Genomic DNA, 18,410 nt, shown 5'->3' with positions numbered 1-18,410 from the left:
ATGGTCTTGATGTTATTAGGAGAGGGAGTAGTTTGATACACTTTATAATGGTTGGCTTTCTCTTCCTGAACACTCTTTAGTTGAAGCGCTTTACATTCAAACTCTTAAACTATAATTCCAACTAAAAACTCTCATTCCTTTCTTTTTACTAATTCTGATCACTGACCTCACTATCATCATGCAGAAAGTTAACTCTTTCCATGTTCCTACAGTCTGTTAGTCTCCTACAGTCTGTTAGTCTACTTTTGTTCCCATTTGTCCTCCTCCTAGGCTGAACTGCCATGTTCAATATTCAGTAAAATACGTGTCATTCAACAATCATACCTTAACTGGTGACAACCAAAACCATTTGTGCTTTGGATTATTAATTTTTAGAAGCTGTATAACCCGTACAAATATTCTTGTCTCATGGTATGGTAGAACACAAGCAATGAGGCTATCTTGATTATAAAGATGGATATGAAACCTAGGGGGGGAGAAAGCAAACAATTCAAACTGACACAAACCTACAAGCACATATTTCCTTACATGTCCAAATTGCATATCAATGAGCTCAAACTACTCAGAATAAATATCAGTGAAAACAAGCACACAACTATAAGCAAGATAAAAGCACTAAATGATAAGTCTCTATTTTGCATTAAAGTACTCATCAGTAGGGTTCAGTTAACTCTTAGTAACATTTTAGAATATTCAGTATCAAAATTTACATTCCATCCACTTTCTCTTGGCTTTTTTTTTTAAACCTATTATTAATAAAACTATGTGATTACTGTGGTCAAACCAACAGAAAAGCAATGGGTCAACTAAGCAGTAAAGCTTGGCTTCTCTCAGTGCTCTGAAATTCACCTTTCGCAGCTTCCTCAGCTTACCTAATTATCAGAATTCTAAAACCAGAAGACTAATGAAAATCACATTACTTTCTTTGAATTAAAAAAAACTGTCAAAGGGACGCCTGGGTGGCTCAGTGGTTGAGCATCTGCCTTCAGCTCAGGTCATGATCCCAGGGTCCTGGGATTTAGTTCCACATTGGGCTCCCTACAGAGAGCGTGCTTCTCCCTCTGCTTGTGTCTCTGCCTCTCTCTCTCTGTGTCTCTCATGAGTAAATAAATCTTTTAAAAAATTAAAAATAAAATTTAAAAACTGTCAAATTACAAACATGTATAATTTGTCCCTAACTTCACAAAACTTTGTATTGGCTCCTCTACCATAATAAGAGGTTCATTAATTACATCAGATACATTAAATCCTTTCTAGCCTTGAAGACTGAGCTCAAATGTCTCCTTTCTCAGAATGCTTTTCCTAATTCTCCCAGTGAAGTGCTCTCTTACATGTCCATCTAAACTCTAAACTTACTAGCCAAGATGCTACTTTCTCCATGAAGCTTTCCTCAACTACCTCAGGCAACACACAACACACCCCAAACTTTGCATATACCTTTATTTCAAAACAACAATCAAGGGCAGCCTACTTATCTTGTGTTAATTTAATGTTTGCTTAATAAATAAATTACATCAATAAATAATAAAGGTACTCCTTATACTAATGATCTATTGGGGGCAGGGAATTAAATGCTATAAGAAAAAGGTAAATATTACAGACTTATAGTTTTTTGTCCGATGACTCTAATGTTCTGATAATCAGAAGACCCAAATTAAACTTATATTTTCTGAATAAGTCACTTGCTTCCAGAAGGGAAATCACTTTATCCCCATGTCTCCTATTAATGAAATGGAGCTCTTTCTACTTCTAAAACATGTAACACATGGCAGAATAAACAAGATTGTGTAAGCTGTGATGTGATGGCCATTAAGTGAGAAAGTAAACTGAGGATACTTACGGAGACAATTTCCAAAGAGGATAAAAGACCAAACCTTGGAAACAGTCTTGTATCTCAGTTTACTAGATGTGGGACTCAGGTAACTTAATGATGCCTCAATTTTGTAAGTTGTAAAATGGGGATAATAAAACTATCTTCCCACAGGAATGCTGTGAACATTGAGATAGTGCATGCAAAGTGCTTACAACAGAAGCTGGTACAAAAATGTTCAATACATATTAGCTATTGTTGTTTTTCTTAAGTTACAATATTTTAGAGAATACTATTTGCCTCCTCCCAAAGCATTGGTTTGGTTATTTGGGCAAGAAAGAGGTTTCAGATTCTCTTTGCTTCAAGTATGCAGTAACAATTTGTCATGGCAAAGTAAACATGAGCTCCTTAGAACAACTCAAGCTGGCCTATTAACTAGATCCCCAAGAGTTCTAGTTCTCGATATCAACAAAAGTTGAGTTTAACAAGGAGGCATGCTTACCTAACCCAACAGAGATGGTGTTAATCTCTTAACAGACCTAATTTCTCAGCTTTAAGTGGGTTTAAGTGCTCTCGTTGCTTAAGTTTTTTAAAAAGGTCAAAGCTGTTAGCCCGTAATTCTTTCTATAAATTTTATATGCTACCTGTGAATCAACCACTCCAGACACTTCTGTGCTGGCTTCAGCAGGAAGTAAGGAGACAAATGAATAAGAAATAATGAAATGTTTTCATCCAGCTGTCTGTTCACTGCTTTGGTCTGAACGCTGCGCTCCAGTGTTTTTGCTAGCTGGCTGAACAACGGTGCTTCAAATTGCTCAAAGGAAGGGTCGATCCCCAGCAGCTCTTCCAGGCCAGTGCATCCTAGGAAAAGGCCGGTTTATTTAACAATTCTTTGCAAGCAAACTCATCTCGCTCCTCTTTTACAGTTTTACTTACCCCCAAAATCTCTGTATTTCTTCGGCAAGTATAATCTATGATACAGTCCCAAACACAGATTTCTAGTTTTCAACATAAAAGATAAATCCTATCTTTCCAACCAGGAGAAATAGAAAGTTCTGCCTGGCAGGAGCCAGTCTTTTAAAAAGCAAACAAACAAAAAATCCCACAACATAACACAACAACAACAACAACAACAAAAATACCCTTTCAGTAACCAGGCCTCCTGCAGCCCAGCCACCGCCTCCTCCCTTTTTGAGCTGTCCTTCTTCGCTCTACAAATTAACTTCCCTAACCTTGTTTCTTCATCTGGGAAATTTAGATACCGGTACCTGCACAGTTTTCAAGCATCTAGAACATGGCTGTCATTCTCTCTCCCTGAACAACAGAATCCAACAAGTTAGAAACTGTTAAGGAAGAGGGAGGGTCAGAAGAGAAAACGATAGTCACATCCGCGAGAAATGCTTCACAGATTTTCTCAGTTAACGGGTGGATCGCTCACCAATGGCAAAGGCGGTGTCCCTGTCGACGGTGGCCGCTTCCTTGGGGTCAAACAACAAAGAAGCAACTTCATCTCTTGATAACAGGCTGCGGTCACTCTGAGGGAGGGCGAGTCGCTGGAGTTGCTGGGCTAAGGACGTCATCTCTGACGCCGGCAGATTTCTAAAAACACCGGCTAGGAAACAAAACCACCGTGAAAAGTCTCCAGGAAGCTGCAAGGTGGCTTAACTGGGAGCCTCGGACGCCTCACATACAAGTAACCTCCCTCGCAGCCGGCGCCGCACCCCTCTGGCCCGGGACGCACGGCCTCCGCGGAGCAGACACCACAGCAGCAGCTTTAATTAAAGCCCCTGAGGCCGCGCCATGGCTTGCTTCAGCCCCGACTCCGCAGGACTCGACACCCTCCCTTGGGATAACGCCTACTTCGCTAAAGCCCCTGCTTACCGAGAACTTGACTCGGGGAGGCGCGTACAGACTAACCAGACCTCACAGCAGCTCCCACACGCTGCCCGAGCGGCCGGCTCTCGCCCGGAAACGCAAAGCACGCTGGGAGAGCTTCCGGCCCCAGGCACTACGGCAAGAGAAGAAGTACAAGCTTGTCAGAAAGGCGATAGGCTGACTGCGCCTCTCTGGGTGGAAGCCCCGCCCCTTCCGCCTCCCAGCGGCTCCTCCGCTGCGGGCTCCGAGTGGGCGCCCCGCGGTGGGCGCCGGAAGGCTTCGGTGCGGGGCGAGCTCCCGTGAGCGTTACGGATCTGTAACTGGAACCTTTCTTTTGACGCCTATATTTATCCAGAGCTTACTGTGTACCACAGATGGCGCCAGGGCTTAAAAATGTGAGCTGTGAAGTCACGTCGGCTGCGCTCAAGGCCCGCGCTGGCGCCCCTGCGCTGTGTGAGCTCCCCGAGCTCTTTCGTCTCTCCGAGTCTGTGACCTCCTCCACCAAGCAGAGAAAGGCTAGGAACTTCGTGAGATGAGCTGCGGGTCGCGCCGTGGGAGCGCTCTGTAAACCCTGCACGCCGCTGCCTTGGAGCTGGAGGGGACCTTCTTGTAACCACTTTGCATTTCTGGAGACCACACGCTGGGATTTTTTTTTTTTTCTTCTTCTTCTTCTTCTTCTTCTATAGTTAACCCCGTTGCGATACAACCTACAAACCGCATTCGCTACCACAGCTCAAAAGTTCTAGGGGTTGCAACAAATGAAGAGGGAGGCATAACGATCTCCCCAGTCAAGACATAGAAAGTGTTCGCCACCCCTGGAAGTTCCCTCTTGCTCCTTCGCGGTGATCCCCATCCCACTCCAGGCCCCAAGCACCCGCCTGCTGGCCTCGGCATCATTAGAGGTGAATGTGGCCGGAGACTGTCCCAAGTGAACACACCACCCTCTGTCTCCAAAGCAATGTGTAAGTGCTGCAAATGAGAGTTCTCTCCAAGGAGCTACACAGGACGCAGGAATGATCGGATGTCCTCCTATGCCTTTTCTGGATACATTCGTGTCTCTCAAGAGATGAACTTTTCGGTACCAAGACGTTAGTCTTTCAACAGCTCTCTTCCCTGAAGATTGTTGGAAACAGTTGCACATTTGGGGGCTCCCTGCTTCTATGCTCAGTGCACATTCTAGTCTTCTATTAACAGAGCTTGTTGTTGTTTTGCTTTAAGAGCATTCAGAACAACCCAAAAATCTCTTCAGTTATTCCTACAGATAGTTAATAATCTTCTTTTTCATGTGGTATTAATTGCCTTAAGAGGGTAACAGGACTTTTAAAAGTCCTGGTGGTATCTACTTTACCTTCACAAACAGATCTCTCAATTTTTTTTTTTTTTTTTTTTTTTTGTCCTAATGTGTCAAGGGAATTTTGCCATCACAAGAGCAATCAGCTTAGGGAGACGTTAAAGTAGTAAGAAAAGAAAATCAGTACCATTTCAACCACAAGACATGTTTGCTTTCTTTCTTTAAAAATTCCTGAGTGCATTTTTAAAAGCTTTATCAAAATGAAAATTAAAAGAAAAGTGCGACGGGTATTTGGATCAACTCTTTGTCAACCAAGAAATAATTCACTGAGAAGGCAAGCAAACAGGCATTTATTTGGACAATGAGAATTGCAGTTCAGGAGACAGATAGGAACTCAAATTGTGCTCTGAGGAAGGTAAGGAGGGGACAAAGATGCAAAGGTGAATGGTCATGAGTGCAGTTCTCATATAGGTCCTCTATGCAAAATAGGAATTGAAAGTATGTTAACTGGAATTGGTTGGATTAATAGATAAATGAGGGATTGAAACTTGTCAGATCAAGTTGCCTCCTTTCAAAGTGGAAGAGTTTGAAAGATTCAGATGTCATGATGATGAGGGAGTTAATTCCAGGTGGAGGGCTTACAGCTGGCAAAAAGTTTATGATTCCTCCAATGAGGATGTGCATAAATTTTTCCTACTTTATGGACTCTCCACCCTATTTAAAAGAGCTAGGCTTAGCTAGGCTTGCTTGCTCCATTTTGAAATCTTTGATACCTTTTTACGTCAGTTCCATTGGTATACAGTGCCATGTTGAATTTTATTTTCGAAGTACACTGGGAAAGTAAGAAAACAAGTCAGAGATTCATAAATACATATATATGTATTTAAGTATATATATATATATATATACTTAAAATTTTATTTTAAAATATACCATGATCTTGAATTATATCTTCATTTTATTTTTTTTAAGATTTTATTTATTTATTCATGAGAGACACAGAGAGAGAGAGAGAGGCAGAGACACAGGCAGAGGGAGAAGCAGGCTCCATGCAGGGAGCCTGATGTGGGACTCGATTCCAGGTCTCCAGGATCATGCCTTGGGCCAAAGGCAGGCACTAAGCCACTGAGCCACCCAGGGATCCCCCCCTTTTTCTCCATTTTAAAAGAATTCTTTGGATGCATCCTGATTGTTTTCTGATATCTCCTCCTTGGTTTTTGGAACTATACACCCATCTCCTGGTTTGATTATTCATTTGAGGACCAGAACAAACCTACTTTCTCAGTTGTTATTTGAATTTAAAATATCAGTTGTCTAAAAATCCTTTTCATAGCTTTTGCTATTTACATTCATTAAATTCATAACTTTAACTATAACTGATACATATTTCTTGATGCAAGGATAAACATGGTTTTCAGAGATGGTATTTTAAACATATGTTTTTTCATCTGATGAAGGATGACATTACAGAGGAGTGATGAATCCTGTTCTTCATTTCAATCACTGTTCAAGGCAAGGACTCTACCTCCACTCCACAGTTTCTAACAGTCATTTGAAGGAATAAGTTGTTTTTAAAGGATACTCTCCCACTTTCACCCTACCTCTTTTAGTCTCTGGTATTGGTATTTTGGTTCGTTCCAGGTGTACTTTATACTAGGTAGGCATATAGTGGTGAACAAGACAGCTGGGCTTTCTACTCTTATGGAATCTATTTTCCACCAGGAAGAGACAAACAGTAAGCAAATAGATAAACCAGAAAAGCGTCAAGTAATGTGATAAGTACGCTAGTGACATTACTACAAAGCCATAGATAGGCTAAAAGACATTAGTGTAAGTATTTAAAAGTTACAAGTCAACCTAACACACTATTGACTCCTCCTCTACTGTTAACTGTTATAACCTACAGCTTTGACAAGTAAACATTTATAATGACAAAATAAAAAAATTTTTATATGAATGAAAGATGACAAAATATAAAAGATGACAGTATTTAATTATTGTATCTGTCTGGGTAAAATGTTGATTGGCTGATAATTTTGGATGAGTAATAAAGACATATAGAGCTAAAGCATTCCTATATATTTATCTCATAAAGTTTTGCCTTCATTTCGGCAAAATTACCAATTATGTTGTTTAACCCAGATTTTCACAAATTGTGTTGACAAAAATGATCAAAAAGATTAAAAAATTTTAATTATATTCAAAGTATACAAAACAAATATATTTTCATAAAAACATGAACTAAGTAAAAAGTCAATACATTTTATTTTTCACTTGTTTTCAACAGTTATCTTTCTTTTAAGAAGATAAAACCAATCACAATTAATGACAAAATTTCAAATAAAATTAAAGATGAAGTTTTTTTATTTTTGGTAAATCTTATTACCTTGTTAAATATTTTTACAAGGGGTACCTGGGTGGCTCAGTCAGTTAAACGTTTGACTTCAGCTCAGGTAAGGATATCAGGGTCCTTGAGATCCCAGGGGAATCTGTCTCCTTGCTCAGTGGGGGGTCTGCTTCTCACTCTACCTCAGCCCCTCTGCCTGCTTGTGCTCTCTCTCTCTCTCTCTCTCTCTCTCGCAAATAAATAAAATTCTTTCACAAAACATAAATTATGCACAAGCTTGCCATTCAATGTCCAACTAGTTGACAGTGTATAGAATTAGTATCACCCTTCATTCATGTTACATCTATATCTACCTATTTTCAAATTTAACTCATATGAATTGCTCAATATTGTAAACACTCTTCAGCTATCATATCCAATTATTGAGATATACTTTGCTAGTTCATGAGTATATCCAGACCCATAAATTGGAAAACAAAAGGAAACAAGAAATTATGTTTGGAACTATTTAGAAGTAACAATTATGCAGAAATCATATTATGTTCATGCAGTCTGAAGGGAAGAATGTGACAAGTTAATTAATTTGTCTTTTTTTCCTATCTAAGCCCTTTTACATTCAAATCTTCCTTACACCTGACACAGTGTCCAGAAGCAGTATAGCTCATAAACATTCAGTGCATTCAAACAGAGTTTTCTTTTAGTTGAGGACACAGAACAAGAGACCAGTTTCCTGATGCTTAAACACACAAATCAGAGACTGGATGTTCAGATTATACTACAGAAGTGCTAAAAGGCAGATGTTGAGGGACAGGCTCCTACATTTTTAAACAAATTTTTAAAATATATTTGTAATATGTAGTCTGTAGGCCTTAATTAGGTCCAAGGATGGTGTTGAAGACAAGGCTTTCTCATGCTTACTGGTGAATCCCTGCTGTCAATCCCTGGGGTGTGGATGACAGTAAATATTTATTGGCTGAACAAATGAGTGAGTGAATGTAAATATGTGTAAACTGTATATGTATGTATCTCTTTCCTGTTCAGGAAATGTATATCAGAATGTAAGTGAATGAAAGTAGTATTGCTACAGTAATGACTTAGATATATTCTAACTGTAAAAAAAGCAAATTATTCAGAAACTTCGAGGTTTGTTTTTTTTTTGTACATTATTTGTATCATATATCACAACTGATGGAACACTACTTGAAAATATATCAGTTGGTGAGAAATGAAATAAGATATATGTAATGAAGCATGTCAATTCAGCATGTGAAATCTACACTGGAGTCAAGTGGCAACAAATACATGATTAGTTCAATGAACAAGAAGTTAATATTTGTTCTTCATCTTATGTCCCAAAGTCATTTACATTATTATGAATTTGAGCACTTGTGGTCCTGTCACCATAAATGGCAATTATTTTTCTGGTTGTTTTGCCATGCAGTGGTGGGGAGCTAGGAGTTGAAAAAATAAAAATAATAATAAAATAAAAAGACTCGGCAAGCAATTGGAGTTAAGTGCCAGATACAGCTCCAGGAACCAGCAGATGGCACTAAAGCATTTTACCGACCCTCAGAGGGCATTAAGCAGCATCCCTAGGTAACATTTTCAAATTTAAAAAGCTTTCAAACTTTTTAAATTTGAAAATTGTGTACAATTATATAAAAATCGGTTCATAGAATTTTCTGTATAAGGTGCAATAAAAGGAAGGCCTTTTAAATATTTAGAGACCCAGAGGACTCCAGAGGACTTGACAATGTTTAGATTTTCTTAGCTAATGAGAATTATTCAGTCATCTGTTTAATAAACACATGAAACTGTAGGTATGGGTATCCTGAATCCCTTTCCCCACCCCACCTCGTCCCAGGTTAATTTCCATTGAATATTTGCTCTGAGGGAGATTTTTGTGTTGAAGAGTGATGGTGAAGTAAAGAACTGGGAAAGCCAGCAAGGAGAAATTAATAGCAACATAATGACAAAGAGTTATCAGAAAATCCAGGGAAGTTTAGGTGATTGGTGTGGAGGGGAAGGATTCAGCTCTCTGTGAGCTGGATTTGAAAAATGGGGATAGAGAAAGGACTGAGGGATAAATTGAATAAAAGATCAGCTCCATGTGTGAGATGGTATTAGATAGGAAATAGAGAAAAAAATTAAAAAGTTTTCTTCATGTTACATTTGTATTCTCCTTTTGGTTTTTTTTTTTTTTTTTTTTTTTTTTGGTCTGGGTACTGTATACTTTATTGATGGTACATGACAAGGTAGGGCTCCCCAGGTCCCTCCCCTTCTTCAGGAATTCTAAGATGGGAATTCTGTAGAGGTCGGGAGATTCTCAGTGTGCTGGAGGATGAGTAGGGACAAGGACTCCCCAGCAGCTGAGGGCCTCTCTCTTCCCGTTGCTCTTGATGGGCCTACTGGTCCAGGGGGCTATTAGTCCTTGGAGGCCATGTTGCTCCACCACCCAGTTGCTATAGCCAAATTAATTGTCATACCAGGAAATGAGCTTTACACAGTGGTCATTGAGAGCAATGCCAGCCCAGAATCAAAGGTGGAAGAGTAAGAGACAACCTGGTCCTCAGTGGAGCCCAACATGCCCTCAAGGGGGCCCTCCGATGCCTATTTCACCACCTTCTTGATGTCATCATATATGGCAGCTTTCTGTAGGTAGCACAACTGACACGTTGGGGGTGGGAACACTGAAAGCCATGCCAATGAACTTCCCTTTAAGCTCAGAGATGGAAGGGGGAGGAGCAAGATGGCGGAAGAGTAGGGTCCCCAAATCACCTGTCTCCACCAAATTACCTAGAAAACCTTCAAATTATCCTGAAAATCTATCAATTCGGCCTGAGATTTAAAGAGAGAACACCTGGAATGCAACAGTGAGAAGAGTTCGCGCTTCTATCAAGGTAGGAAGACGGGGAAAAAGAAATTAAGAAACAAAGGCCTCCAAGGGGGAGGGGCCCCGCGAGGAGCCGGGCTGAGGCCGGGGCGAGGGTCCCCAGGACAGGAGAGCCCCGTCCCGGAGGAGCAGGAGCTGCACCGACCTTCCCGGGCGGAAAGGGGCTCGTGGGGAGTTAGAGCAGGACCCAGGAGGGCGGGGGTGCCCTCGGGCTCCCGGGGACACTAACAGGCACCTGCGCCCCGGGAGAGTGCGCCGAGCTCCCTAAGGGCTGCAGCGCGCACGCGGGACCCGGAGCAGCTCGGGGGGCTCGGGGGCGGCTCCGCGGAGGGGGCTGCGGCCCGGGAGCGCGAATCCAGCAGCGCAGGCCCCAGAGCACATGGCGCCGGGACACAGCCCAGGATCCGGCCTCCCCCGGGACAGGCAGAGGCCGGGAGGTCCCAGGACAGCAAGGACGCTCCTGCCCCAGCTGAGCAGATCAGCGGCCCCGCCCGGAGCCTCCAGGCCCTGCAGACGGAGAGCTCCGGAGTTCCTGCGGGGGCTGAATCCAGGTTTCCAGAGCTGCCCCGCCACTGGGGCTGTTCCTCCTGCGGCCTCACGGGGTAAACAACCCCCACTGAGCCCTGCACCAGGCAGGGGCACAGCAGCTCCCCCAAGTGCTAACACCTGAAAATCAGCACAGCAGGCCCCTCCCCCAGAAGACCAGCTGGACGGACAACTTCCAGGAGAAGCCAAGGGACTTAAAGTACACAGAATCAGAAGATACTCCCCCGTGGTTCTTTTTTTTGTTTTTGTTTTTGTTTTTGTTTTTGTTTTTGTTTTGCTTTTTGATTTGTATCCTTCCCCCACCCCCTTTTTTTCTCCTTTCTTTTTCTTTCTCTATTTCTTCCTTTTTTTTTCGTTTTTTTCTTCCCTTTTTTTTCTCTTTCTCTTTTCTTTCCTTCTTTCTCTCCTCTCTTTTTCTCTTTTTCCCAATACAACTTGCTTTTGGCCACTCTGCACTGAGCAAAATGACTAGAAGGAAAACCTCACCTCAAAAGAAAGAATCAGAAACAGTCCTCTCTCCCACAGAGTTACAAAATCTGGATTACAATTCAATGTCAGAAAGCCAATTCAGAAGCACTATTATACAGCTACTGGTGGCTCTAGAAAAAAGTATAAAGGACTCAAGAGACTTCATGACTGCAGAATTTAGAGCTAATCAGGCAGAAATTAAAAATCAGTTGAATGAGATGCAATCCAACTAGAAGTCCTAACGACGAGGGTTAAGGAGGTGGAAGAACAAGTGAGTGACATAGAAGACAAGTTGATAGCAAAGAGGGAAACTGAGGAAAAAAAGAGACAAACAATTAAAAGACCATGAAGATAGATTAAGGGAAATAAACGACAGCCTGAGGAAGAAAAACCTACGTTTAATTGGGGTTCCCGAGGGCGCCGAAAGGGACAGAGGGCCAGAATATGTATTTGAACAAATTATAGCTGAAAACTTTCCTAATCTGGGAAGGGAAACAGGCATTCAGATCCAGGAAATAGAGAGATCCCCCCCTAAAATCAATAAAAACCGTTCAACACCTCGACATTTAATAGTGAAGCTTGCAAATTCCAAAGATAAAGAGAAGATCCTTAAAGCAGCAAGAGAGACAAGAAATCCCTGACTTTTATGGGGAGGAGTATTAGGGTAACAGCAGACCTCTCCACAGAGACCTGGCAGGCCAGAAAGGGCTGGCAGGATATATTCAGGGTCCTAAATGAGAAGAACATGCAACCAAGAATACTTTATCCAGCAAGGCTCTCATTCAAAATGGAAGGAGAGATAAAGAGCTTCCAAGACAGGCAGGAACTGAAAGAATATGTGACCTCCAAACCAGCTCTGCAAGAAATTTTAAGGGGGACTCTTAAAATTCCCCTTTAAGAAGAAGTTCAGTGGAACAGTCCGCAAAAACAAGGACTGAATAGATATCATGATGACACTAAACTCATATCTCTCAATAGTAACTCTGAATGTGAACGGGCTTAATGACCCCATCAAAAGGCGCAGGGTTTCAGACTGGATAAAAAATCAGGACCCATCTATTTGCTGTCTACAAGAGACTCATTTTAGACAGAAGGACACCTACAGCCTGAAAATAAAAGGTTGGAGAACCATTTACCATTTGAATGGTCCTCAAAAGAAAGCAGGGGTAGCCATCCTTATATCAGATAAACTAAAATTTACCCCGAAGACTGTAGTGAGAGATGAAGAGGGACACTATATCATACTTAAAGGACCTATTCAACAAGAGGACTTAACAATCCTCAATATATATGCTCCGAATGTGGGAGCTGCCAAATATATAAATCAATTATTAACCAAAGTGAAGAAATACGTAGATAATAATACACTTATACTTGGTGACTTCAATCTAGCTCTTTCTATACTCGATAGGTCTTCTAAGCACAACATCTCCAAAGAAACGAGAGCTTTAAATGATACACTGGACCAGATGGATTTCACAGATATCTACAGAACTTTACATCCAAACTCAACTGAATACACATTCTTCTCAAGCGCACATGGAACTTTCTCCAGAATAGACCACATATTGGGTCACAAATTGGGTCTGAACTGATACCAAAAGATTGGGATTGTCCCCTGCATATTCTCAGACCATAATGCCTTGAAATTAGAACTAAATCACAACAAGAAGTTTGGAAGGACCTCAAACACGTGGAGGTTAAGGACCATCCTGCTAAAAGATAAAAGGGTCAACCAGGAAATTAAGGAAGAATTAAAAGGATTCATGGAAACTAATGAGAATGAAGATACAACTGTTCAAAATCTTTGGGATGCAGCAAAAGCAGTCCTAAGGGGGAAATACATCGCAATACAAGCATCCATTCAAAAACTGGAAAGAACTCAAATACAAAAGCTAACCTTACACATAAAGGAGCTAGAGAAAAAACAGCAAATAGATCCTACACCCAAGAGAAGAAGGGAGTTAATAAAGATTCGAGCAGAACTCAACGAAATCGAGACCAGAAGAACTGTGGAACAGATCAACAGAACCAGGAGTTGGTTCTTTGAAAGAATTAATAAGATAGATAAACCATTAGCCAGCCTTATTAAAAAGAAGAGAGAGAAGACTCAAATTAATAAAATCATGAATGAGAAAGGAGAGATCACTACCAACACCAAGGAAATACAAACGATTTTAAAAACATATTATGAACAGCTATATGCCAATAAATTAGGCAATCTAGAAGAAATGGACTCATTCCTGGAAAGCCACAAACTACCAAAAGTGGAACAGGAAGAAATAGAAAACCTGAACAGGCCAATAACCAGGGAGGAAATTGAAGCAGTCATCAAAAACCTCCCAAGACACAAGAGTCCAGGGCCAGATGGCTTCCCAGGGGAATTTTATCAAACATTTAAAGAAGAAACCATACCTATTCTCCTAAAGCTGTTTGGAAAGATAGAAAGAGATGGAGTACTTCCAAATTCGTTCTATGAAGCCAGCATCACCTTAATTCCAAAGCCAGACAAAGACCCCACCAAAAAGGAGAATTACAGACCAATATCCCTGATGAACATGGATGCAAAAATTCTCAACAAGATACTGCCAATAGGATCCAACAGTACATTAAGAAAATTATTCACCATGACCAAGTAGGATTTATCCCTGGGACAAAAGGCTGGTTCAACACCCGTAAAACAATCAATGTGATTCATCATATCAGCAAGAGAAAAACCAAAAACCATATGATCCTCTCATTGGATGCAGAGAAAGCATTTGACAAAATACAGCATCCATTCCTGATCAAAACTCTTCAGAGTGTAGGGATAGAGGGAACATTCCTCGACATCTTAAAAGCCATCTATGAAAAGCCCACAGCAAATATCATTCTCAATGGGGAAGCACTGGGAGCCTTTCCCCTAAGATCAGGAACAAGACAGGGATGTCCACTCTCACCACTGCTGTTCAACATAGTACTGGAAGTCCTAGCCTCAGCAATCAGACAACAAATAGACATTAAAGGCATTCAAATTGGCAAAGAAGAAGTCAAACTCTCCCTCTTCGCCGATGACATGATACTCTACATAGAAAACCCAAAAGTCTCCACCCCAAGATTGCTAGAACTCATACAGAAATTCGGTAGCGTGGCAGGATACAAAATCAATGCCCAGAAATCAGTGGCATTTCTATACACTAACAATGAGACTGAAGAAAGAGAAATTAAGGAGTCAATCCCATTTACAATTGCACCCAAAAGCATAAGATACCTAGGAATAAACCTAACCAAAGATGTAAAGGATCTATACCCTCAAAACTATAGAACACTTCTGAAAGAAATTGAGGAAGACACAAAGAGATGGAAAAATATTCCATGCTCATGGATTGGCAGAATTAATATTGTGAAAATGTCAATGTTACCCCGGGCAATATACACGTTTAATGCAATCCCTATCAAAATACCATGGACTTTCTTCAGAGAGTTAGAACAAATTATTTTAAGATTTGTGTGGAATCAGTAAAGACTCCGAAGAGCCAGGGGAATTTTAAAAAAGAAAACCATATCTGGGGGCATCACAATGCCAGATTTCAGGTTGTACTACAAAGCTGTGGTCATCAAGACAGTGTGGTACTGGCACAAAAACAGACACATAGATCAATGGAACAGAATAGAGAATCCAGAAGTGGACCCTGAACTTTATGGGCAACTAATATTCGATAAAGGAGGAAAGACTATCCATTGGAAGAAAGACAGTCTCTTCAATAAATGGTGCTGGGAAAATTGGACATCCACATGCAGAAGAATGAAACTAGACCACTCTCTTTCACCATACACAAAGATAAACTCAAAATGGATGAAAGATCTAAATGTGAGACAAGATTCCATCAAAATCCTAGAGAAGAACACAGGCAACACCCTTTTTGAACTCGGCCATAGTAACTTCTTGCAAGATACATCCACGAAGGCAAAAGAAAAAAAAGCAAAAATGAACTATTGTGACTTCATCAAGATAAGAAGCTTTTGCACAGCAAAGGATACAGTCAACAAAACTCAAAGACAACCTACAGAATGGGAGAAGATATTTGCAAATGACATATCAGATAAAGGGCTAGTTTCCAAGATCTATAAAGAACTTATTAAACTCAACACCAAAGAAACAAACAATCCAATCATGAAATGGGCAAAAGACATGAACAGAAATCTCACAGAGGAAGACATAGACATGGCCAACATGCATATGAGAAAATGCTCTGCATCACTTGCCATCAGGGAAATACAAATCAAAACCACAATGAGATCCCACCTCACACCAGTGAGAATGGGGAAAATTAACAAGGCAGGAAACCACAAATGTTGGAGAGGATGCGGAGAAAAGGGAACCCTCTTACACTGTTGGTGGGAATGTGAACTGGTGCAGCCACTCTGGAAAACTGTGTGGAGGTTCCTCAAACAGTTAAAAATATACCTGCCCTACGACCCAGCAATTGCACTGTTGGGGATTTACCCCAAAGATACAAATGCAATGAAACGCCGGGACACCTGCACCCCGATGTTTATAGCAGCAGTGGCCACGATAGCCAAACTGTGGAAGGAGCCTCGGTGTCCAATGAAAGATGAATGGATAAAGAAGATGTGGTTTATGTATACAATGGAATATTACTCAGCTATTAGAAATGACAAATACCCACCATTTGCTTCAACGTGGATGGGACTGGGGGGTATTATGCTGAGTGAAGTAAGTCAGTCGGAGAAGGACAAACATTATATGTTCTCATTCATTTGGGGAATATAAATAATAGTGAAAGGGAATATAAGGGAAGGGAGAAGAAATGTGTGGGAAATATCAGAAAGGGAGACAGAACGTAAAGACTGCTAACTCTGGGAAACGAACTAGGGGTGGTAGAAGGGGAGGAGGGCGGGGGGTGGGAGTGAATGGGTGACGCGCACTGGGGGTTATTCTGTATGTTAGTAAATTGAACACCAATAAAAAATAAATTTAAAAAAAATATATATATAAAAGAAAAAAAAAAAAAGCTCAGAGATGACCTGCCTACAGCCTTGGTGCCAGTAGAAACACAGTCTGAGCAGCCCCTCAAACTTCCCAGAAGAGCCATCCACAGTCTTCTGGGTGACAGTGATGGCATGGACTGTGGCAATTAGTCCCTCCATGATGCCAAAGTTGTCATGGATGACCTTGGCCAGAGAGGGCAAGCAGTTGGTGGGGCAGAAGGCATTGCTGACAATCTTGAGGGAGTTGTCATACTTCTCATGGTTCATGCCCATCAAAAACATGGGAGCATCAGCAGAAGAGGCAGAGATATGACCCTCTCAGCCCCATCCTTTAAGCGAGCCCCACCCTTCTCCATGGTGTTGAAGACCTCAGTGGACTCCACAGCACACAGCACAGCATCACCCCATTTGATGTTGACAGAATCTCGCTCCTTTAAGGTGGAGATGGACTTTCCATTGGTGACAAGTGTCCTGTCCTGTGCCTTGACTGTGCCATTGAATTTGTCAAGGGTAAAATCATACTGGAACATGCAGACCATGTAGTTGAGGTCAATTAAGGGGTCAATGATAGCAACAATATCCACTTTGCCAGAATTAAAAGCAGCCCTGACACAGGTGCTCAATAGCACCAAATCTGTTCACTCCAACCTTTTCCATCATGTCTTGGGGAGGTGGCTGGCACTAGAAGATGCAGCTATTTGTCTAATGTGAAGGAGTAGAGAGCTTCCCTTTGGTATTCTTAAAAGACTTATCTAAAAATTTCAGGTTTTTTTCAATTCTGTCTAGGAGCTAGACTACTATTTTTTGTATTATAACTCTATGCTGTATCTACTTTCAAGACTCAGTTTAGTTTAATGTGCTTATGCAAGTATTGCAAATAAAGAGATGAAAATACCATTATTTTCCAGTAATATGATTACTGAGAAAAGCTAAGGATTCAGTTCTAGAAACAACTGGATATACTATGGAATATAAGAAACTAAATAGGTGTGAGTATAAACACACAGACACACACGTGTATACATGTGATGTAGGAAAACAAACTGCAAGATAAAGGCCAATTTCCAATAGCAAAACACACCAAGTATTTGAGAGAAAAATATATAAGATATTTGTGAAGAGAGACGCCTGGGTGGCTCAGTGGTTGAGCGTCTGCCTTTGGCTCAGGGCGTAATCCTGGAATCTGGGATCAAGTCCCGCATCTGGCTCCTTGCAGGGAGCCTGCTTCTCCCTCTGTGTATGTCTCTATGTCTCTCTCTCTCTGTGTGTCTTTCATGAATAAATAAATAAAATATTTTTTTTAAAAAAAGATCTTTGTGAAGAAACGATAAAAACTTATGGTAAATTAAAACAAAAGATTTGGGACATCTGGGTGGCTCAGTGGTTGAGTGTCTTGTCTACCTTTGGCTCAAGTCATGACCCTGGGGTCCTGGGATCAAGTCCCATGTGGGGCTCCCTGCAGGGAGCCTGTTTCTTCCCCTGCCTATATCTCTGCCCCTCTCTCTGTATCTCTCATGAATAAATAAAATCTTTTAAAAAATAAAAACAAATAAAAGATTTGAGTGGGTAGAGAAGATAGATAGCTCTATTATGTTCCTGGATAGGAAGACAAATATTATATAAAATGGCTATGTTTCATCTCCAAGATAATTTACATACTTAATTTGGTCTTAAGAAAAGTCCCAGAATGGTTTTTAAAAATTTGACAAAATGTTTCCTAAATGGATATAAAAGAATAACAAAATGCATTTAAAAAATTCTTAGTGGGAAATTTAATGGAAAAATATAATAAGGTAGATTAGCATTATCAGGTATTAAAAATATATGGCAAAGCAGCTGCAGGTAAAAAAAGTATACCTCTGAGGCAAAAATAGACTAGAAGATCCTCTGTACCAAAGAGCTAATTCAGAAATAGATTCCAATATACAGTACAAGGTAAATATCAAAGACAACCAGGGAAGAAAATATTCACTAGTTGGTGTTGGAATAGGTAATCTGGGTGGAGTAAAAGAAAAAAACCAAAATAGATATTCACCTCAATCTATACAAAGAATGAATTCTGAGATACCTAAAGAAATCACAGTTCTAAACAGAATGGAGTAATCAGGGATCATATTAATAGTCCCACTGGAAACAACCGAAATATGGACAAAATATATGAAACAATATGGGAACAGTGCCCACATTC

At 40.7% G+C, this 18,410-nt stretch overlaps 1 protein-coding gene and 1 pseudogene across 1 annotated transcript in view; both read right to left on the bottom strand.

Annotated features, from left to right (window-relative positions):
• HEATR1 (HEAT repeat containing 1) overlaps positions 1-3,811 on the bottom strand; it is a 46,025-nt gene extending 42,214 nt beyond the window's left edge. Inside the window, exons 1-4 of the mRNA XM_038533827.1 lie at positions 3,692-3,811; positions 3,249-3,422; positions 2,455-2,671; positions 325-466 (exon numbers count right to left, since the gene is read on the bottom strand). Coding sequence (XP_038389755.1) covers positions 325-466; positions 2,455-2,671; positions 3,249-3,390 — 501 coding nt within the window. The 5' untranslated portion in view covers positions 3,391-3,422; positions 3,692-3,811. The remainder of the gene's footprint in view (positions 1-324; positions 467-2,454; positions 2,672-3,248; positions 3,423-3,691) is intronic.
• Positions 3,812-9,646: 5,835 nt separating this feature from the next.
• On the bottom strand, positions 9,647-16,882 carry LOC119876176 (annotated as a pseudogene).
• Between the last annotated feature and the right edge of the window lie 1,528 nt (positions 16,883-18,410).

This window comes from Canis lupus, chromosome 4, assembly GCF_011100685.1.
Source record: "Canis lupus familiaris isolate Mischka breed German Shepherd chromosome 4, alternate assembly UU_Cfam_GSD_1.0, whole genome shotgun sequence".
Taxonomy (NCBI): Eukaryota; Metazoa; Chordata; class Mammalia; order Carnivora; family Canidae; genus Canis; species Canis lupus.
This window is presented reverse-complemented; position numbering and strand designations above follow the sequence as displayed.